The sequence below is a fragment of the Ixodes scapularis genome, unplaced genomic scaffold (genome assembly GCF_016920785.2).
Source record: "Ixodes scapularis isolate PalLabHiFi unplaced genomic scaffold, ASM1692078v2 PGA_scaffold3__209_contigs__length_174095766, whole genome shotgun sequence".
NCBI lineage: Eukaryota > Metazoa > Arthropoda > Arachnida > Ixodida > Ixodidae > Ixodes > Ixodes scapularis.
Window position 1 is genome coordinate 173140022 of NW_024609868.1, and position 23075 is coordinate 173163096.

Here is a 23075-nt window from a genome sequence, read left to right on the forward strand (position 1 = left end):
CATACATCGTTAAAAAAGCAAGCAAGACTGTCGTGATTCTGTTCATTTTGCCTTTATTTGATTCTTTCAACTGCACTCAGTACCTTTCCCTACGAGACTGTTATGAATATAGAAAGTCGCCAGTTGAAGAACCTCGCGCTGTTAGGATGTTCAAACATAGGCATTTTTTTACTTATCACCTTTATGTTTCATTTTGGCAACGAAGCTGCGGCCCCCTTCATGCATGAACGTAGTCAAAAACTCTCCGTTTCTCTTTGCATATTTTTCAATGCCCATCGCCGCCACCAATGACGCTTATATTAATGGGACAAGAATGCTTAAAGATCACGAATTGCTAAAACGTCAATCGACTTGTTTTGTTTTAATTAATTTACGTTCTCCGTATATGTGGGTCTAAAAAACAAAAACAAAAAACATTACCTTTGAGATGCTCTGTTTAGCGACATTTGGTACTAATATCCGACAGCTATTCCACCGGAATAATACAGTGGCTCGATCCCGCTCAAGCGTTTGGGATGCATTCAGATAATATTTTAAAGGTTAAAAGCTGTCTAAACAGTGGAGAGGACCTTGCGTATAAGCCATCTAGATGTCTCTGGGCGATGAACGGCGTTTCGCTAAAAGATTTTACATGGCAAAGACGTCAGCTGACATTAGGATGCTTCCAGGAGACTTGTTTTCAAAAGCCTGTGTATAGGTACTGTTGGCTGCTAAAAGGCGGATAGATTTAAGATGCCAACTTATGAATTATGGGGGAAACCAGCTTCTGTTGCTGAACTATCACGATGAATACTGTAAGTTGTCGAATTCGATCGTGGTTTGTCTTCCTCGATGAGATCGAACTGTGTCAGTTGAAGCCGCGTGTCACTTCCGCCCACGCTTGTGAAGGTTCCACTGGACATGAACTGAACTTGCCCACCTCCGATGCGTTTCAGCAGCGGATCTTGAATCTTTGAGATGTGATAAAACCACATATTGGAACCATTTACGGGTCTTGTGTAGGCTACGGCGAAGTTGCCCCTTGCTCTGATTTCGGCAGTCCATGGTATTTCCTGTCAATATGGAGAACAACGTTTACATCAACAAGAGCGAAAATTAGATTTTGTAAAAGACCCCACCTATTTTTACAAAATATATTTATTTTTATTGTAAGTGAGAGTACAGCACACGTCACGAGCCTAAGGACAATCAAGAGGATACGAAATGGAAGGTCACGGCTCTTTTTTTTATCGTTCTTCCATCCAAAACAACCGCCGTGACCTTGTGCTTTCAGGATGCGTATATCTGTATGTAGTATAGAATTTGACTACGCTCTGACTTAGAGTACAACGAATTATAAATTCCCAATATTTAATTACTATTAACACATAATGTGTTTAGAATCTGCGTTTTATGGGAAACACGTTATGCTCGAGCGTGAGGAAAAAGCGTTACATGCAAGTCAAGACCACATAAAGTATACACAACCAATAGCAGACATATACACTCCGTGCGACGCGACTGGCACGCCGCCGCGCGGCCGGTACCGAAGGTAGGCAGTGAGAACCCCAGAGAAAACGAAACCGAAACCACGCCGCGTACGTTGGTACGCATTGAAGTCGGAGTGGTGCGGTTGCGCTGGGTTCACAGCATGGAGTGCTTGCTGCCTGTGCTGCGTCATTAAGTGCTTCAATAGTTATGCGTCGTATCTCGTGGAGACAATGTTTCACAGTTTTTCACCTCGCCGATGTTTTGTGGAAACGCGACAACGATGAAGCCGTGCCGTACGACGCGAGGAATTTGGTCTCCCGATCATGTCTGCCACTGTGTCGGCACGGCTGACATATTCTAGCTACACTGCCGGTTTGCGCTCTGCGTTTGTTTTCGTACCAGTAACGCCTACATCTGTTAGCGCCGATGGGACGAACTGAAACGCCATCCCACACTCGCGGGTATGCAGTGCCAATTTCGTTTGAGGAATGCCCTCCAAAGAAGTTTCGTCCCCACCGTCCGTGTCGATGATATTTCCGGACAAGTATGGCACGCAATCTGTACTTCATGAAGAAAGATTCGAACGGTAAAAAAAGTGACAAATATAAGTCTAAAGAAAACAACAATGAAACTCGGAATCACTGGAGAATCGACGTTTGAGTATGGAAGTTTATGTGGTGTGCTTTCTTTCTTGATCAGCCTCCTTTTGGATGTGGAAACACTGACACCCCGAGTTCTGTAGACAACAATTTGTTTTTTTCTCGGCTTTAGAGCCACCCATTGCAAAGTGGTTCGAACTGGAATTACCGTCCACTGGTCCCTTCCTACCTGTAAAGTGTGCACCTCCCACGATGAGTAGTATTATCTGACAGCCTTTGACGGTCAAAGCCAGTTCCCATTTAGTTACGCCGCCCAAACTAAATTTCCACCTGGTTTCGCTATACCAACTCTTTCTGTTATAATAAGTGTTGTGCCAAGTGACGGTCATGTCAAAGTACCTGTGAGCCGAAAATCAGCACCTCGCACAACAGGTTATTACACAACAGCAGACCGCAAAAGCCCTTGGCGGGCAAACCGTGTTTTGGCCGACAACTTTGTTTTCTCGGCTTTGGAACCACCTTTCGTAAAGTTGTTTCAATTGGAAGTACAGTCCACCCTAGTCCCTTCCTACCTCTAAAGTCTCCACCTCCCCCGACCAGTAATATTCTCTTGACAGCCTTTTCATGGTCAAAACCGGCTCCCATTGAGTTACGCCGCCCAAACCAAATTTTCACCTGGTTTCCCTATGCCACCTTTTTTTTTGTATAATAAGTGCTGTGTCATGTCTCTGTCAAGACCAAGTACCTGTGTGCCCAAATCTGCGCTTTACACAGCCCGCTACAACACAACATTTGGGTCGAATATTGGATATCCCGTACAGCTTTATTTCTTTATTCATTAGAAACCTAACTTTCACACCGGCTGTCTTAATGAAACTTGGCACACTTCGTGCACAAACTTGGTGAACATCTCACTCGCCTCCAAATATCATCGTTCCAGCAGTCCTAGGTTTACAGCGACAAGCGAAATAAGTTTCCCACCCAGAGCAATCAAAGTGGCGGCCGTCTTGTTTTTCGGAAAATTGCTCCAACTCCTTTTTCGGCCGCACCTAGAGAAATTACTCCTAATAACGACTCAAACTCAATATATAAGAAGTGGAGAACAGCTAGATGCCCTTCTTAGGTCTACCCCAGTACTCATGCAACGTCACCCTTAACTTATCGGCTCAAAAAGCAAAAGTTTCGTCCGTGCGCGCTTCCGCCGCCACTGCTTGGCATGCGAAAAGGCGCCGCAGGCTGCTGAACACGCCTCACAGTCGAACGCCAGCTCCTCCGCCAGGGGCGCTACGCGCGTTTTTCAAAGCGCCCCATATAGTTCCCGCACGGAGTGTATAGAGGCCACGGCTCCGCATACTTAATTATATGTAGTATAACTAGGCATACGTATTTGTTACAATAGAAATATACGAAGTGGCTTAGTAAAACTGCAGCTCCGAACCGTGCGATTCGCAGCCAGTTCAACACCATTTCTCGGAGCAACTAGGAGTGAACATATAAGCTCAAGGCCACTACCCAAGTAGGACACACTGGAGCCTGCGGTATCCTAGTGGATCGTCGGAACGGATCACAACGCACCAATGAATAGCTCGGTGGGCGTACGACGTAACATAGCAAAGCAGCCAACAGAGCGCGTATCCGGTATGGCTGGCCCCTCCCACCTTAGTGAGTACTTCAGCCACCACAAGGAGCTCTTCGCAAACCAAGAGAACTCTCAAGGAGCAACGCACACCCTCTGAAGCAGCAGAATTCATGGAAACTTAGGAATAATGCATACTCCCGGTACAATCCCCTCGTTAATAAATATCATCTTGTTTTAATAATTATGATAAACCCGAGACGTACCTGACTGTGCCGTGTGCGCAGCACACCCGAAACCACCCAAAGGTCCCCACAACTGAGAGTAAAATATCATAACGCACGTATGACAATGAACGCACGACACAATCTGTGCTTCCCGTGTTTATAAAAGTTGTAAGTTCATATATAATTTTTAAATAAACATTCGTTGTTGTAGCAGTTAGTCAGGGCAAGTCACTGCAGTATTTGATACAAAAGCGTAATATAGTTGCGGGCAGAGATAAACTCTGTTTTAGCCTATCGTGAAACGGAGAAAGGGCTAATGGCAAGGTAGCAGTGTATTGAAAACCTTATAGCAGCTCGTGCAATCGAAGCACCTTTGAAAGCGAAGAGCTCGTTATATCTGCCTGATCTGTATTCCAATCAATTAAGCGGACGACGATCGAGTCATTCCATATAGTGGCGGTAGCTGTAAGAGTAACCCCATGGTTTGCCCCGTGCGACTACCACAGTTTAATCAGGTGATGTCATGTGTTTTGAAACAAAGGAAACAGACGAGCTAGCTCATTTTTCATTACGAACACTCGTGCCGAGGATCGCCAAGCGAGCTCGCACCAAATCGGGCGTCTTTAGGGACTGACGAAAATAATCCCCGGAGAAGGGGAACAACACTCTAATAAATAGGGGTTTTATAGGCGTACACCCCTCGTCCGATATGTAACACCCAAAACAACAATTCGACGATCAGTCCACAGACGTCAAACCGACGATACCAACTTTCACAAGCGGCTTGATAGTCGACCCATACAACTTATTAAAATACCTAATGTACGCATTAAAGGCTACAGTAAGATAATCGAGGTTTTTTTGGCCCGGCTGCAAAACCTCGGTGTTTTTATTTTCCTCTAGCCTTTGATGCCCACATTAGCTATTTAGCACGTTACATCCCACGACTATCAAGCCGCTCGTAAAAGTTGGTATCGCCCGCTAAACGTCAGTGGATTGAACGTTCAAATGTAGTTTTGGGACGCTACATCTGGGACAAGGGGTGTGCCCCTTTACACCCCCTATTTCTAAGAGTGAAGGAGGACAAAGGACAAACACGTAACTCCAAACACAGCTCGGTAGGTGACTGACGCGCGACCGAAAAGAATCCGCCCGGTCCTGGTATCGAACAAGGGACCCCTGCATGTGTTCGTCCTTTGTCCTCCTTGTTCCCTTTCTCCAGGGATTATTTTCGTGATTTATGTTTAGCTCGCTCGCACCTTGGCATTCAATTGCACTATCGTCTTTAGGAAGCTTTTATGCTTGCTCAGGATTTGTTCAGGGTGGGGCTGCTTGCGCTGCAGTTCTTGCGCCGCCTGCTACGCAAGTCGACATCTTGAGTCGAATATTAGGCTGTTTCACTTTTTCTCATCTTCGCAAACGGTGGTGAAGACAGACTCGAAAGTGTTGCGTCGGCGTGAGCAATCTCATTAGAAAGAGGTTGCAATGCAGTAGTGGAAGCTTTCAAGAATAATAATTTCAACAACCACTCTGTGTTCAGTGTTGACGTGCAAGACCTTTTTTATTCTCTTCCACACCAAGCATTACTTGCCTCAGTCAAGTCCTGCATTGAAGAGCAAGGGGAGCTCTCCTTCAGAAACTCTAGTGGTGTTTCTTTAGAAGGCTTTCTAGAACTTCTGCAATTCTATTTGAACTCTATGATCGTTGGCTGGAACAATGGTACCTTTACGCAGCGGTCAGGTGTGTGCATAGGATCATGCGTGGCCCCCGTTCTTAGTGATATTTTTCTAGCAAGTGTTGATAGAGCTATTGAAGGTGCCCTTAGCAGATCAGAAGTGTCAAAGGTGTTCCGATACGTTGACGATTTTTTGCTAGTGTATCCCAAGTCTGTTGAAGGTGATTACGTTGATAAGGTTATGAGCGTATTTTCCAGGTGCGGCTTTGGTCTTAAATTCACTGTTGAAAAACCATCGGACGGAAAGTTACAGTTCCTGGACCTTTCGTTATCTCTTCATACAAACCATATCTGCTGGAGTTTCTCTCCTAGGTCAAAAAAGGGCATCCTTCACTACACATCCGCACATTCGAAAGTTGTTAAAAGGGGGATTGCGGTTACCATACTTGGGGCTGCACTTACGAAGTCCTGCTTTTACACTGTTCGTGAAAGTTTTAATGCTCAAGTTGAGAGACTCCAAAAGTCGGGCTTTCCATCACTGGTCTTAAACGAGGTGGTGGCGGTTTTAGTACGCAAGACTAAAGGGATTCGGAGAAAGAAACCTCGAGATCCACAGAAACGAAAGGTTGTTGTACCATACATGCACAAAACCTCTCATAATTTAAAAAGAGCAGCCCAAAGGTACGATGTGCCTGTGGTGTTTTCGGCTCCAAAAAGAATGGCGCAAATCTGTTCAAAGGTTCGCTCGATAGCGGATAACCTCAACAAAGGCAAGTGCCAGAAACGCCACAGCCACCCTTATGTGCCATGTTCAATTGGCGTGGTGTACAAAATCCCATTAAAGTGTGGTAAAAGCTATGTGGGCCAAACCGGACGGTGCCTAAACGATCGCCTTCTCGAGCATGACCGTTCGCTAAAATCTACGGTGGGTGGTCACCTTCCCGTTCACTGCAATTCCTGCTCGTGTGCTCCGATTCTGAAAGGCACAACAATAATTGGACACTATCGAGACGAGACAACTCGCGAAATCTTAGAAGCACATTGCATCAACAGCCTGGGGGACTGCTGCGTCAGCCACCCATCAGTGACACTACTAAACACTGAAACCTTGTTTTTAGAAAGGACTATGGGGCAAAGACATTGCAGTTAGATGGTGTTGTGTCGCGTGTCATAAGCACTGCGTGCCCTGCGTGTCTTTCAGAACGGTTTCTTCTTCTTTCTTTTGTGTATAAATTCAGTTGCGAGTCTCTGTCCTTGTCTTTGTGTGCGCTGTTCTGTTCATCATGTCATCATACCAACTCGCCCAACTTACTACACTTTTGCAATGCTCACAGCTCGAGAAATGCAGGGCGTGTTCTGAGACCCTTATGATCGTTCCGCAGGAAATGAGCGTGCGGCATTAAGCGATAAGAACACACGCAGAAAAAAAGACGCCAAGATAATAATTGATTTGTTTCTGAAGCTGCCATGGTTAGAGCAACCTCTTAAAACAGCATGCGTGTCGTCTGTTCCTTTCGTGACCCCATAGTGCACTGTTGGGAGCGCTCTCTTTTGCGCTAGGAACATTCGGTAAACTTGATTCTGGAACTACTTTTTTGTCCAAGTTATATAATTTGTGAAGTATTCGAGTCACCACATCGGTGTTGAAACTTGAATCGACATTTAGAACGAACGAAAGGGACAGGCTAAAACATTCCCTGGATGAACAGCTAAATGAAATTTAGCGCTGGTGCTCTTGAATGTACGAAGTGAGGTAATCATTATAGTTCTTGGTGCCGCGCTTCTAGCATCTTAGCTTAGTGTTTATACTCTGGTGGTTGAATCACGTACCGTGACTCTAGCCGTCACTGAGTGGGACCACGCTAGAATTGCCTCGTAGCCTTTATGTCAGAGTCGATAAACATTAGTGCATGTTTAGATTATTATCTGGGGAAATATTGGTGAGTTCGTCCCAAGCGTTTTGTGCAGAATTGTTGGTAGTACGGGCGCGTTTTGCGAGCAAAGCAATTTGCAGAGTAACACGTCGCGCGTCACTGCTCCTGGTCGAATGGCACCAGGTGTTGACATAAAGGATTACTTCCGCACACAAGAGCAGAGAGATTGGTGATTTTTTTGCCGATATCTTGGTACTCGTGCCCGTCCTTCATCATGTTCTTTCTTACTGAGCTGGAAAAGGCATATACAATAATATAACAGCACGTCTTTTACAGTGAGCATCTTATCATCCTCGAGCACTTTAAGTGCAAAACATATAATACGGACCAAGCGGTTTTTTCACGAAAAAGCTGAGTTTCGGAAAGCAGGGATAGCCACAAGCCGTTTGCTGCGCAAAGTTTATTAATCATGGTATATAAATCGTTCCTAGCACCAGCTTTCCTGTTTCATTCTGGTCAAGAAAATCACTCTTGGTAAAAAACTTTATTTGCCTTAATGGATTGCATTCAGCACGTGAACAGATGAAAACCGGCCTTGAGAATCTTTAGATTTAGTTAGGAGACATAATCTATTTACACCGCTACAGCCCAGGCACAGATATCATTTCATGCCGCGAAAATCGGACGCAGTGAAAAAAGCAGGGAATAAATCCTCTTGCAGAAAGTTTTAGAACCCGTATGCCATTTTTAATACATAAGCGCCTTTATCTCAATTGTGTTTTACAAGAATTTTAATGCTTGCATTCGAAGTTCAACTGAAACGATTGTTGAAACTAGGAAGATCTTCCAATTTTGTTTAGATGCATTCCTGGGTGGTTTCATTTTTAATCGAACACGCTTGGCAGGGTTGGTGTTTGGATTTTTTTAGATATATGTATTTGCCCCACGTCTGCAAAAAACAAAACCGCTTTTGGAAATAAAAAAAAATATTGAAAAAAAAATCTGGTTTTTACTCCGGGATTTTTATACCAAGTCATGTACACTGGTCTGAATACGGAAAGCATAAAAAACTAACGGCAATTTTTCGTGTGCTTGTATACCATGCCGAAATTTTTTTAGTTTAAATGAAAATACTTTAGTATTTTTTTTATTGAAATAAAAGAATGACAAACATCGCCTGTTCGACAATTCGGTAGCATATTCAGAGGCTTGTATGCCACGAGTTATTATATGTGACGCTTGCCAAATACTATACGGGTGTAGTCTTATACATCGGCTACCGATGGGCATAAGTTTCGTTTATTTTAGTTTCACGGAATATTTTATATTAAATTTGAAATATCATCAAAAATTAGATTTTATGAATATTTTGAACCCACTTTATAAAGGAATTTTTTTCTTCAATTTTTAAATATTAATGCCGATCATATTAAATTTTAATTGGCTTGATACGATTTCTCCCTTTTTGTTGAATGTTCTCAAAAAGTGGTCGGAATCGCACCCAGGCTCTCAAAATTGCCAAACGCTGTTTCGGCAGGTCGGCTTTGCTGCAAGATTATACTGCTCATTTTTCTGATTAAATGCAGCGGATAAATTAATTTTGATTGAGAGCACCCGTGCTTGGCTAAATATCGTATTTTCTTAATTTAGTAATGATGGCCACTGACATTCCTTAGTTCGATCATTAGCGCACCGAAGAATGACCGCGGTCTGGCTACATGAAGAGCTCGTCCCGTTTCCTCCGCCCTTTGTGACCTGGCTTTAGACATCGGAAGATTGAACATCCGCTGCACCGCTTACGATCGGACAAAGGAATGTCAGTTCCCATCATCACAAAATTAAGAAAACACAATGTGTAGCCAAGCACGAGTGCTCTCAATCAGAATAAACTTACCCGCTGCATTTTAACAGAAACATAAGTAATATATCTTTGAGCGAAGCCGACCTGCGGAAACTGCGTTTGGCCGTTGTGAGAGCGTGGCTGCGATTTCGATCACTTATAGAAAATATACAACCAAAAAGGTGGAAATCGCTTCGAGCCATTTGAAAGTTAATAGGATTGGCAGCAATATTAAAAAGATTAACGAAGAAAAGGAAGTTTCGCTAAAGTTTCTTCAAAATATCGGTAAATCTAATTTTTGCTCGATATTTCGGGTTTTATATAAATTATTCCGTGAAAATAAAATGTACTATTAAGCCCGTCGATATAACATATACAGGACGATACTCGCATAGTATTTGGCAAGCGACAAATATAATAACTCGATTTACAAGGCTCTGAATATGCCACTGGACTGTCAAAGAGACGACGTTTGGTATTTTTTATATTAGTAAAAGAAATACTACGGGAGTTTTTTACTAAAACGTTGTCGGCATTGTATACAAGCACAAAACCATATTACTGTCAGTCTGCTTTCTGTATTCACGCCAGCGTAGAAAACTGGGTAGAAAGATCACGGAGTAAAAAACAGATTTTGGCCCCGCTCCACTAAATATTATTTGTAATGCGAAAAATATTTAAAAAAAGTTTTTGGAAAGCGGCTTTCTTTTTACAGAAATAAGGAAATTACATATATTAAAAAAAATCAAAATACCCACCCCGAGAAGCGTGTTCGATTTCAAATGAAACCACCCTCCTGTCCATAGGCGTAGACCACGGGAGGGGGGGAGGGGGGCATCGGGGCTCGTGAATCCTTTGCTGAGATCGGGAAGGGGGGGGGGGGGGGGGGGGGCAGAGCCCCCTCCCCGGGTTTTGATCATTACCGAGACACTGTTTACGTGCCATGTAACGAGCTTCTTGTAGTGGAATGTATATAAAATATCGCACACTGCGACGTACACATGGCGATATACACACGCTGTGAAATGTACCCCCTAAAAAAGACTACTGATACTTTCCGGTGTACGAAAAATTGCGCGGAAAAGCACCCCCCCCCCCCCCCCCCCAGAGAACTTCTCAGCCTGCCCTCCCCACCCCCTCCCCCCCCGGGAAAATGGAGAGTCTACGCCGCTGCTCCTGTCTACGTTTTTATTTTTCTAAATAAACGTTCACTGTTTCGATCCGAAGTATATTATTCCGCAGATGGCTGGTTTGTGTTCCCATCTACCTTTCTCTTATTTTCACGTTGATCAAAGAAGTAACTGACTGAAATGCTTTCACCACACGTTAAAACAAAATCGAAAATTAAGCAGCGTTATATTTTGCGCGAAAGTCTATTTTAATTTTTCTTGAGTGAAATTTCAAATAGTGCCAAACCAAAATTGTTTATATAATCGGCAAAGCGGCGCATGCCAAGAAACCCGCTCAGTGTTCTTCGCTACGATATGAAACTTTATGGAACGACTTCACACGGAAGGCCTTCAATATGAGCATCAGTCTGAAGGTCATTTAGTTACCAGCTAGTGAGGAATCAAACAAACTTTATGGCTCCCTCAAGAATTTCATTGCCTCGAGCCTTCTGATTTTTTTTTTTTTTTCAAATCGATGCAACCGGCTAAATATATTTTGAGGGATTTTTTACGCAGAATAAATCATACGTATAGAATGAAACTAGGAGCATGGCTGGAATAACTTCTTGATAAGAAAACATTTGTAAAATTATCCGCATGGTTTTCAAAACGGTGTGAAATTATGAGCATTATGTAAGGGTAATGCCGTGCAATCTAACATATTATCAGTCACGACAGACTGTGAGCTCCATTGTCATAAGTAAAATTGTTTAGATCCTTTATTACGTTTTATTAAAAGAACGAATAAACCACGAGCATAACTTCGAGTGAAGCGAGAACACTGACACTTCTATGTGCAGTTTACCAAAAACAATTGGTATGCGCTAATATGATAGTTTGTGAACGGCAGTTACATCCTAACGCTCCAGAATTCTCATCTCCATAAATACATCTTGAAACTTCTCTGCTCACCTGAACAATATCGTTGACGACCCACTCGACCTTGACGGACTTGCGTGGTGGCACGGTGATGACGTGCTTGACGAACTGCTCCTCGGTTTCCGTTTTGACCTTGCTGTCGGTTTTCGTGAACGAGACTGCGACCGAAATCGTGCCAGTGATGCTGACGGATCCCGGCAGCGGAACGGTGACCGAGAGCTCCGTCTTGAAGCCGAAGCCTTTCTGCGTGGTCCAGGTGTACTTGGTCTCGTGCTGCATGTACCTCTGGACGGTGACGCGGCTGGCCTCCGAAGGCTGCTCGTTGTGGATCCACTCGGTGTGGACCACACGGGGCTTGGTTTCCCTCTTCTGCACTTCCCCGTATTTGATGGGGCCGGCATTTACGAGCACCTTGTGCCTGCAGAAAACAACAGGAGTGTGAACAACGCAGAACTTTATAAAACGCTTGCTTGGAAGTAGAAAGCGAGAACGGAAAGAACACTGCCCAACGCTATGCCTGCCTCGGACTGAAAGCTTAACGAATCTAACTGTAGTATGTGTCTAAACCTTTGCATGGAACGAACCTCCTCAGGTGTGTAGTAAATATATTTTATGCCCATCGAGTGCTTCTAGAAAGAGCCGACCGTTGATAATAAACGATTTCTTGTAAGAAAGTTTTCACTTAAGCCTTTACATATGAAAGATAATTGTCACTCACTAGGGAAGCTTGTACAACAATTACTGCAGTTTCTGTGGACTGATGCCGACGTGGCCATTATAGTAATACAATGTTGGCTTGCTTGTTTCGTTGAAAAAACATATTAAAGGGATTCTGTACCAGACATTTCAGTGTCTATAATGAGTGGCGCACTATGTTTCCATGAGTCAGCAGCCGGCGATGTGCGCGAGCACACGCAACGAAATTGACGTCATCATATCCCCCCTTCAAGCTTGTTAAGGGTGAATGGGGGATATGATGACGTCAATTTCGTTGCGTGTGCACGCGCACATCGCCGGCGGCTGACTCATGGAAACATAGGGCGCCACTCATTATAGACATTGAAATGTTTGGTTCAGCATATCCCTTAAATGGTTTTGTTATTTTTGTTTTTCTTTTAACATCCTTAAAACGTAGATGTTCTTGACATGACTCATTTATAACATTTGGTGATTAGGTATCTTCGTAAGTTCTTTGCTGTCGCTTACGGGGCGGAGCATTCGTTGGATGTTTTCACCGCCCTCATTCTGTATCCCATCTACGAGACTCTAGGTTACATAAAGATGTTGAATTAAAAACAATGCACGCAGTAATATAAATGCATATTCGCGGATTTTACTGGTAGAAATATTACACGTCCGCGTTTCTGTAAATTGAGCCCTCTGGCGACTCCAAGGCCGCCCTGCAAGATAAGGCGCTTGGAGGAATAGTTCAACCTAACCTGCTCGATCAGCGGCTATATCGGTCCTTTAAGACATGGCCTGTGTTTCGGGCGCCTTTCTAAACATTACCCATAGCATTTTTTTTTCCCTCTGAGCTTGAGTCGAAACTCTCAGATAGAGCGACGCCATAACGCAATAATCGAATCGAGCTTATATATATATATATAAAGGGCTTGCACGCGCTTGTTACGTTTGACTAACACATTTCTATCCAAAGTCACCGTCTCGCTTTCGCCTACTACGGTCACTGAGAGATGAAGTAATGCAGAGCGTGGCGCTCTGCGCTTCTTAGGCCGCCAGCGACTCTAACGTCTTCATGTGTTCGTGTCGGCCATTCGACTGAATTTCGGAACTCTCAATATGGGGACAATATTGATGCTGTTTATAAGCTCCACTATGATACGCGGAATAAAAAAAAAAGAAATTGATAACCTCATTCATAGGTAGAGAGAAGGAGCTTCGACGTTTGGCACAACTTTTGACAAACACGTCAAGCCCTTCGCAGGCTCGTCAGCTCGGCGACGTTTTCCAGCATTGCTCTTGCTGATGAACATTCTGGGCACTAAGCCGATGACTTGGACAGCATTTGAGATGAATTCCGTGCAACCGGAACCCGTTCTGATATACTGTGTGGATGTTGTTCTTTCAACCTGTGATGCACAGCTTTAGTACAGTGCCGCGCGCGCACCTGACCAAGCAGACAGCGCGCTCGTGGCCTAACGGTTATCGCGCTTGCCTTCCACGCAAAAAAGCCAAAGTTCCAATCCTGGCCGCGGATACACTTTTTTGTTGACTCTGTATTGTTGTGTTCTGGCAAATTTGAGAACCGTTTTGGCTGATTCGAGGAAAGAAAGTTTTATGCGCGAAACTTGTACGTCGATTTTTCCAGAACCCCACGCGTGTACAAAAGGGGCTCCGCGCGGCAAGCCAGAGTCAGTCTCGCTCCAGCGCCCGATCCTGCTGTTTCGCCGACATCGACGCCTGCGACGCTAGCTTACTTCGACTTTTGGGAAGCACAAGTTCGCCCCATTAAACGTTCAGTTTCTTCAGTTATTCTTCGCCTCATCGTTTGTCATTCATGACAACAATATACCTTGAATTTTAGCGGTGAGGTGCGCAGGTCGATCCAGTATAGAAACTAGAGTTTACATACTGAAAGTATAATATTAATATACTATGGAATACCTAAAATTATCAATTGGATAATTTCCGATGGGATAAAAATAAATTAAATGGTTTTAGATATTGAATGTGTTGCTCATCCCCGAGGTTAGTTTGTAGCGATGTGCAGGCCCATAATCTTCTCTTTTATTGCACTGAATAAATCCTATGAACACCTAAATGCTAATCTTTTTTTTTTGTACTTGGCACTGATGGTTGTACCCAACGTTACTAGGGCAGTTGAAAAAGGTGCCATTGGGGCCGCCTTTGGAGAATTGACTCTAGCACTTCAGGCCCGAGCTCGACGAGATTGTAGTGTCGCCGTTTCTCTCGCAGCGTACAGTACGGCAACTAAACATACCGAATCAAAGAAGATTTCCGGAAAGAAGAAGATTTTGAAAGGAGATTTAGAGAACAGCCTCGCCGTTCTGCGGCTTCCTCGCGAACTACCCAACCACGAAGGCGCACCAGAGCAGAGTAAAAAGAACAAATTCTTACCTATATTTGCAAAGTGGATGTTCGCTGACCCCCTTGGCTGAAAAGCTTTGTCCTGCCAACTCGTAAATGAACTCAAAACGAACTAGCGGAGCGGACTAACCATTAAGGTGCCGCACTGTAATCGAATCTGCCTCACAGCGGCTCGGTTCTAGTGACCGGGAAGGGCCCGGGTTCCAAAGGCGAGTTTCACAGCTCAGTTATTCTTGTGAAGTTGCTTGCACTTGAGTCTACGAACTCTGATTATAAAGGGTAGAACCTGCAAACGAATAACTCACGGTCTTTTCGGGAGCTTATACCGGCGAAACTCCGGGTTGGTCCCGTACATGTCCCACCAGGCTACCCCGACGTTGTGCTTCTCTTCAAGCTTCTCGACGTACTCTTGAATCTTGGTCTCCAGGTCGAAAACCAAAGGATTTGACGCAACTAAAGGAGTAGTGTGAAATGCACCAAAAAGGGATTTCATTAAAAACGAGAGAATTTGAAATCTTAAGCCAGCCTTTCCGCATTATCATAGTTTCCGCACCGTAGTCAACGGACTGCGTGTGCTTAAAAGAATAAATTTTACGTGGTTCCCAGGAGCAACAAACAAGGTTTCAGTTTTTTTTCAAGATCGAGACGGTCATGGCTTTTGTGAATGACAAATTATGTTGACGCAGCTTTCTTTACAATCTAAACACTTCTTTGTGTGCTAATAAAGCAGGCACCCTTCAACGAGTCGGGTGTGCGTGAAAGTTTACGTCCGGATTATGAACTGGATGCGTAATAAAGGACAGTACTTGTTTCAGCAATTATTGGCATTTGTGGATTGTGTGTGTGGATTAAGGTTAAAAAGTACGGTGCTTGCCTTATCATACCGTCAAGTTGCCCTATTACGTTCGTATTTGTTTAATTGGTGCACTTTTTTAAGCGGGATTTTAGGTATAATAGCACAGAAGGAGTATTATTTCCGTGTCCGTAAAATCTTACACTCTTCACATTCTTTGTTTTGTCATGATTGTAAAACTCTTTGAGTGTTATATTTTTTTCAGTTGCCTGATAAAGCCAACGTAGTAGTCTGGTTGAATACATAAGGCACGCCTTTCAAAATTTCGAAATAGAGTACCAGGTTATTATGCCTTTTTTATGCTTCTTGCGTTCACTGATGACCGTTGAATTCTCATTACGCATGCATGGAGCAATACTTTCGGTGATTTTAGATCTTTTTTTGCATACTTCTGAGTACAAATTGTACAGCGACTACGTCTGAGCAAACGGGAAGTTCCCCATATATATATATATATATATATATATATATATATATATATATATAATATATATATATATATATATATATATATATATATATATATATATATATATATGTATATATATATATAAATATATATATATATATATATATATATATATATATATATATATATATAATATATATATATATATATATATATATATATATATTTGAAAAATTGAGGGCTTAAGGACTGATCCTTGTGGAACGCCCGATACCACAGGGAGTACTCTAATATAGGTCTGCCTATATATATATATATATATATAACTGAGAAGAAAAGGAAACCCTTGGTGAAAACAGCAACAACGGACGATTTATTCCTCGACGTTTCGGCCGGAGTCCGGACGTTCCGGCCGGAATTTGGCAGGCCAGACTCGGGCCGAAACGTCGAAGAATAAATCGACAGTTGTTGCTGTTTTCACCAAGGGTTTCCTTTTCTTCTCAGTTAGACCCACGCCTTTGGCCCCCCGCCATCATGCCTGTTGTATATATATACATATATATAGGCAGACCTAAATTGGATTAGTCCCTGTGTGCTATCGTGCGTTCCTCAAGGGTCAGTTCTTAAGCCTTCACTTTTTCAATTTTTATAAACGAAATCACTGCCGACATTCTTGTGCGAGCACTTTTTTTGCTGAAAATGTGGTTATCTTCACTGAGGTAAATGATGTTAGTGACCAGGCTATATTGAACAGCTGCTTATCCATGATATACGATTGGTGTGACTCGTGGCAGCTGTCACTAAATGAATCTTAACGAATATATTTGAATTCATACAGCCCGGAAAACTAGTTTTCTTTATTATAATTCTTTCAATAACAATACTGTCCTACCCGCAGTGACTTCCTATAGATACCTAGGTGCAATCGTATCAAATAAACTGCGTTGGGACAGCCATATTAGGTACATTGAGCACAAGGCATTAACTAAGCTCTGGTTTCTGCGGCGAAATTTAAAGCAAACTTTATCCAACGTAAAACTAACAGCCTACAAAACGTTTGTTTTATCTAAATTAGAGTATACATCCGTTGTCTGGGAACCGTTTCCTAAAACCAACATAAGTTCACTTGAGTTCATTCGGAGAAAAGGCTTGTATTTCGTAAACACCAAATTTCAGGGACAATACCCAGTTTCAGAATTATACGTCTGTTCCAGCATTAGCTCATTAAATCATAGACGCATGTTTCAAAGATAAACATTTTTGCTCGACCTACTAAACAACCGATTTAATGTTGACACGTCTAAATATACTTCACCTGCTCTTCATAATTATCCCACGCAAAATATTTATTGTAGATCATTACAAGAATACGGCTGTAAGGTCGATGTATTTGAGTTCTCATTTTTCCCAAGGACCGTTCATGATTGGAATGCCCTACCCACTCATATAGTAAATGCTTCATCCGAGTCATCACTCATTGCTAACCACCGCAGTTTCTGTAACTCCTGCGATTGACGGTATTTCTTGTAGTTTTTTTTTTTTTGGTTTTGCTTTATTGTTTCTTCGACACCATATACTGATGAGGTTGATTGTCTTGTTCCCGTGTGCATAAAATGACTTGAGGTGTATACCTTTATAAAAAAAAAAAAGTATGATGTTTCCCTTTTTACCACATCTCCCGCAGGCGATTGTAGTATCAATAAATAAATATATATAGTCAGTGAGAAGGTAAGAACGTGTGGAAGAAGGTTCAGTTCTCCCACTTGAGGCGCGAGATCCCTGCCATCGGCAAGGTTTCGGCGGCTTCGAGCGTTCATGGAGCGTTTGCTGGAGGCCGAACTTTCAAAAGACCCTCCCTGCCGTACTCATTCGGTGTTACTTTAGCTTCAAAAATGTTCTAGAGTACACGCGATATTTTTCCGACGAACGGTGTTACCTAAGCCCGATTCGCAAGGTTTGATTTCCCTCGCGATTCCGCCGCTGCAACGTTGAAAACCGCAGCTTCCATCATTTTTTTTATGCCTTACGAACAGCGTCGCAGCTGCGAAATCTCAAGTGGAATGGCACCATGCGGATTTGGCTTTATATTGAACGATTGTCGCGATTTCGGGCTCCGGTGAGTGCAAGCGCTAAAACAAAACGTGTAGGTGCCCCAAAACTGCGCATTGCACGCCGCATTGTTAGAGAGACATCGCTGTAATTTTAATTGTGCTAAAAATTGGTTGGATGGAAAGTATGACAGCTACAGCATACAAGGGGCGATCGACGTCTTTAACCTGCGTTCTATGTATTGAAACACGGTATTTTTGGTGTTATATTGCAGAGGGGTCAACTGAACCTTGACATAAAGATATTTAAGCACATCTAGATGTGATGTCCCTTGAAGCCAGACGGTCAGGGAAAAGGTGTGCCTTACCTAATTTGCCAACAGCACACGAATGTTCACGATCAAAACTCACCGAGTCAATGGGCAATTTTCCACCACAATATTTATTCCCATGTAATCACCGATATGGTCTATTAAAAACCTTGAGGCTGTAGCCTATAGCACACCCAATCCGGATCTGCAAAGCTTATGCTGTAGACATGCATCATCATATGAGCATGTTTCTCATCAATCTTAAACATAAAACGCTAGTTATGCAACGAAACTCCCATATCAGCACATTTTGAGCAATCTGAATGATCCCAAACGACAGGGACAAGGCGCCCTGTCCCTGTCGTTTGTGTTATTTCTATTGTCCCTGTCTGTTTGCGCTTTTAAACCTTATACCTACCATGGACCAACTAGCCCAAACCAAAGTTTTAATGAATGGTCCCACCTGTTACACTTTTAGCTTTGGAAGTAAACTGATTCACAATACCACCAGTGGCATGCATCGTGCCAAGCATTAGTGCCGCATGTGGCAACAAAATGTTTTAACTAGGGAAGCAAACCTAATCGATCGTGTTGATTAAATCACCTAGGTACGGGAGAAATTATTAACAAAAAAGGTCATTTGAAAGGAAAGTTTTCTCGCTGAACGAACATGCCTTTTTATTGGGCGTTCCGCAATGTAAGGCCGAAGTCATTTACTCCGTGATCGGTACAGAAGCATTTGCTTAGTGGTCGGTCGTGCGTGATAAAAACAAGAACAAAAACAAAGGTGAATTAGAAACGCGATAGATTCGCCTTTGCACGGGGTACTTACACTTAAAATCGTGTCAACATAAAGCGACTATGGCCCAGCTTGCTAACAGCAATCTTAAAATTTATCCGTGTAGTCGTCACACCCACACCAACCGAAAGCGTTGCTGCAAGTCCCTCCGCCGTCAACTTTGAGTCGCTGTTGAGTCTGAAGAAGTGCTCTATGAGGTCCATATCCAGCCACTGAGCACATACGCAAGCACAGGAGGTAATAATCGGTTCCAAGTACAAACGAAGAACCTGGGGCGGAAAGCCCTGGTTGCCAAACGATCTGCGTCGGGTGACGGCGACTGACTGCGTAGTAGTTGCGCTCCTTCGACGAATGCATCGCTGATCGCTGCGGCGGGTGGTCGAAGCTAGTCGTAGCAGATCGTGTCACCTCTGTTGCTCGTACCGAAACAGTAGAGCCGCGTAATATTCTTGCTGCCGAAGTTTATAAGCCTACGTTCCCGGCCAACGCACTTTACACAAAGCCAACGCCCAGCGAACCTATCCCTCTCTTTCTCTTTCGGCGACCGGCCGCCAGGACGGTGACATCGTCGCTGAAACTCGCTCGCTGTCCGACGCGGTCGGGCGCGTACTCGCCCCAACAAAAACAAACGAGGCCTAGAATTTCAAAAGTATGCCCGGCATTGTGAATCCCGGAGAAAAGCTCACCGGAGAAAAACTCACCGGAGAAAAGCTCACCGGAGATAAGCTCACCGGAGAAAAGCTCACCGCAAAACGGGCGGATGCGGAGAAAAGCTCACCGGCCATTGAGCGTATGCGGAGAAAAGCTTACAGATTTTTTTTCTTCTATTATTATGCAGGCTGGTGAATCATGCGTAACATAGATCAATTTATTATTATTAAAATTCGTCAGCTTCGTAAAAAAAGACATTTTTTGTAATATTTGTTAAGCTTATTGGGTATACTGCTCCCAAAATAATAATTGCGGGCGAGTATTTCTGTGGCTCTCTCTAGGACAACGAAAGTCTAACTGACAACTTTATGAACTTGAAAAACAGGAAAAAGTTCGAAGACTTAATAATGTCTGCCTAAAACCTAAAAATCAAAACTGTAAATGCCGAATATCCGAAAGGGCATGCGCAACAACGCGATGCCTGAAATTCTCTTTGAAGCTTTTGTTAACTTTTGAAAACAGTATAAAACAGTCAGTGTGATATTGAGGATTCCTTCTTCCACGGATATGCACGTTTTCTAGCCGTTCGTGCTGGTATTTCCACACGTTGCCTTTGTGTGATAGGGCCCTTCTACAATGAGCCAGCCATGACCTTCAGAGCTGCACACTGGCTCCGCTGTTACTCGTCACCTATGTAAGAAGTAGTTTTCGGTAAGGTAGCGAATAAAGCGAGTTGGTAAACGTTATACATGATGAAAACCGCTCAAATGACGACGATGGAGGGAAAACAACGAACACGACACGACGAGGTTGTTTTCGCAACAAAAGTTTTCTTAATGAAATTACTAGAAAGAAAACAGCGTAGCGTACACTGATTATATCAATGAACACGAACTTATCTATTAGACAGCACACAATATTGGCAGCTGAAACCGTTCACACACCGCTATTCATATTAGCTCGCAAAGAGCAAGCGTTTTTATCTAACAGAGCTACCGACGGCAGACTGTCAGCTGTCAATAAATTGTCGTTTTTTTGCAGGAGTACGATGTTCTGATTTTATACCCTTGCGGCTTCATTAATATACAAAATGGGTGATTACTAATGTCTGAGGAATTAGCAAATATGCCCAATGAACTTCAAGAATATTACAACCTAAAAGGAGACTTATTTTTAATGAAGTGACGAATTCTATTTGTGTTAAATTGCCACGTTTTACGCAGAATCCGCTCAGTTGAAAAAAATCGGTGAGCTTTTCTCCGCATCTGCTGACAGGCCGGTGAGCTTTTCTCCGCATCTGCCTGTTTTGCAGTGAGCTTTTCTCCGGTGAGCTTTTCTCCGGTGAGCTTATCTCCGGTGAGCTTTTCTCCGATGAGCTTTTCTCCGCCGTCCATGCCCGGCGGCAATCAGTTCATCAAACAAACGATGTTACATCGCAGATCGTTTTGTCGACGCAGCGACGTTTTAATGCGAGTTTAGCTTCATCGAAAAGTTCCCGTGTTCGTTTCCTCGACAAACCTTGCGACGTTTCATCGAGAGCGTCTTTCCGCGCTTTTCTCCTCGGTCGTCGGCGTCGCCAGGTGCCGGCGACCGAGGCGGTAGGAGCACGCCGAAACGAGCCTGCCGAAACCTTGGCGGTTCCTGTGAAGCCTGGTGCGAGTTCGCGCCTCGAGATTCTAAAGTAGAGAGTGGATATTCTGCCGGCAGCCGACACAACAACAAAGAAAAAAAGAAAATGTCGGCGGTTGTCACAACGAGTGTATAACGCTGTAAAGTAGCTCAATGGCAGGCAATAAAAAAATATTATGTAGCTCCTTTGAAAGGTGTCCGCTTCACACGGAACGGAACCAGGTTCGATTCAATAAATAGAAGCATTTTTGTTTTGTCAAACATTTGGCGATATATGCAAATCTATTTTTTACACTTTATAAAGTTTCACGTTAATGCTCTTAGGCCAAAGGGATGGTCGTATCCGCTATGCGTAAATAAACATATTTTCAATCAATATTAAATTTCCCCAAGCGAATCGAGTTTTTTTAGCGCGTATTGCGGACTGTTTGGAAGTGGATAAGCGCTCGGCGAATTTATTTGTCGCCTATCAGAGCCGCCTGGGTGATTCCGCTCGACAAAACATCGCAGGGGTGTCCACGAATTTTAACGGTGCCGCGAAGTCATGCTCGCGCGCGTTTAATTAAGCATTACTTTATGCGTTTACTTTCTCGGCGGGTTTGCGAGTCATTCGGCGGTACGGTTCATAGTTTCAACCATGGTCGGGAGTCACCGAATTGGGAAGAACCTGAACTCTTTAGCGATACACTGCTTCATAGAGCCCCGCGTCGGAGTTGTTTTATCTTGTAATACTTGTCTGCTTTTGAGATTTTCACTTCGGAGTTTTGTTTCGACCTGTGTACAACTTCTCTTGTACTCGTGGCTTCGAATGTGTCTTCTATTGTTCATAGCGGCCCTTGTGAACTTCGTTTAAAATGTTTATTTGCCCTTTGTATGCTGTTGTTCATGTGATGGTTGTATTTGCTTTTGGGCTCTTGCCATTTTCATTGGTGCTGGAGTTATACTCCCGATGAGATGTCTGAAGTCTGTGGCTTTTACCTTTCGAATTTGACATGTCTGCATATGAAATTTTAACCAGTGTTCCTTTTTACATAAAGCAACAAGTCGTTATTTGTTTAATAGTGAAGCTGCCTAACTAAAATCTTGAATTCAGGGTGGGGCATGAAGTTTTTGTTGCTCAGTATAACGTGACTCTACTGTCTTGCTTTTTGGACCTCATTATCCAAGATTTAAAAAGTCATTAGACATAACTTTGAGACGTGCGGCGGCCACTCCCACTGTTTACTGTGTAGTGTGTAGGGGAAGGGCTTTGCATATGGCCCACCTTTTTTGCCATGTTTGTTATGGTCGCAACAGCACAGTTTACTCTGCGTGGCCTTATGGAAAGACTTCAAAATATTTTCCTGAGGTGTTATATTAATATTTTTTTCATTCAATATAATGATACAAAATTATTCCTGGTTCATTTTTATCTCCACTCACTACTCAAAATATGGTCATAATGAATCATATCTCGTAATGCCATATGAAAAAAAAAAACTGTGTGGCATATATCATGAATTTTTTCACAATGTTGAATGCACGTCCAATTTGATGTTTGGCTCGGGTAGTCTGCCAAACTTTTCCCGTCAGCTGATACATATTATGATTTTTTTTACAATGTTGAATGCACAGCCCTATTTGATGTTTCGCTCGGGTAGTCGCCAAACTTTCCCCGTCAAATGACACATAAATGACATTGTTTTTTCTATATTTTTGTAATCGTGTTCCAGTTATGAATGTTTTAATTCCATTGATGTGGCGTACAGCAGCCGACAATATGTTTTGTGTATAAGTGCATATGGTAAGGGAGATTGGTCTTCAAGCTCTGAACATATGAAGGTCCACTAAACAACTACTTAGTGCTCAGGTTTTTCTTCGTATGGGCTTTTGACATGGTATAATTAAATTGTGAGTAGTATGGGTGCATAACAATAAACTGTAACAATTATTGATCGGTTCAAATATATTTAGCGCCCATGATACCTTTCTATTCTTATTTCAGTAGGTGTGAATGA

General features: G+C 43.1%; 1 protein-coding gene across 1 annotated transcript in view; it reads right to left on the reverse strand.

Moving 5' to 3' along the window:
• Positions 1–36: 36 nt before the first annotated feature.
• Positions 37–23075, reverse strand: part of LOC120843439 — a 36479-nt gene continuing 13440 nt past the window's right edge. The window contains exons 3-5 of the mRNA XM_040214813.3: positions 14684–14831; positions 11343–11727; positions 37–1052 (exon numbers count right to left, since the gene is read on the reverse strand). Of these exons, the coding sequence (XP_040070747.1) occupies positions 741–1052; positions 11343–11727; positions 14684–14831 (845 nt within the window). The 3' untranslated portion in view covers positions 37–740. The remainder of the gene's footprint in view (positions 1053–11342; positions 11728–14683; positions 14832–23075) is intronic.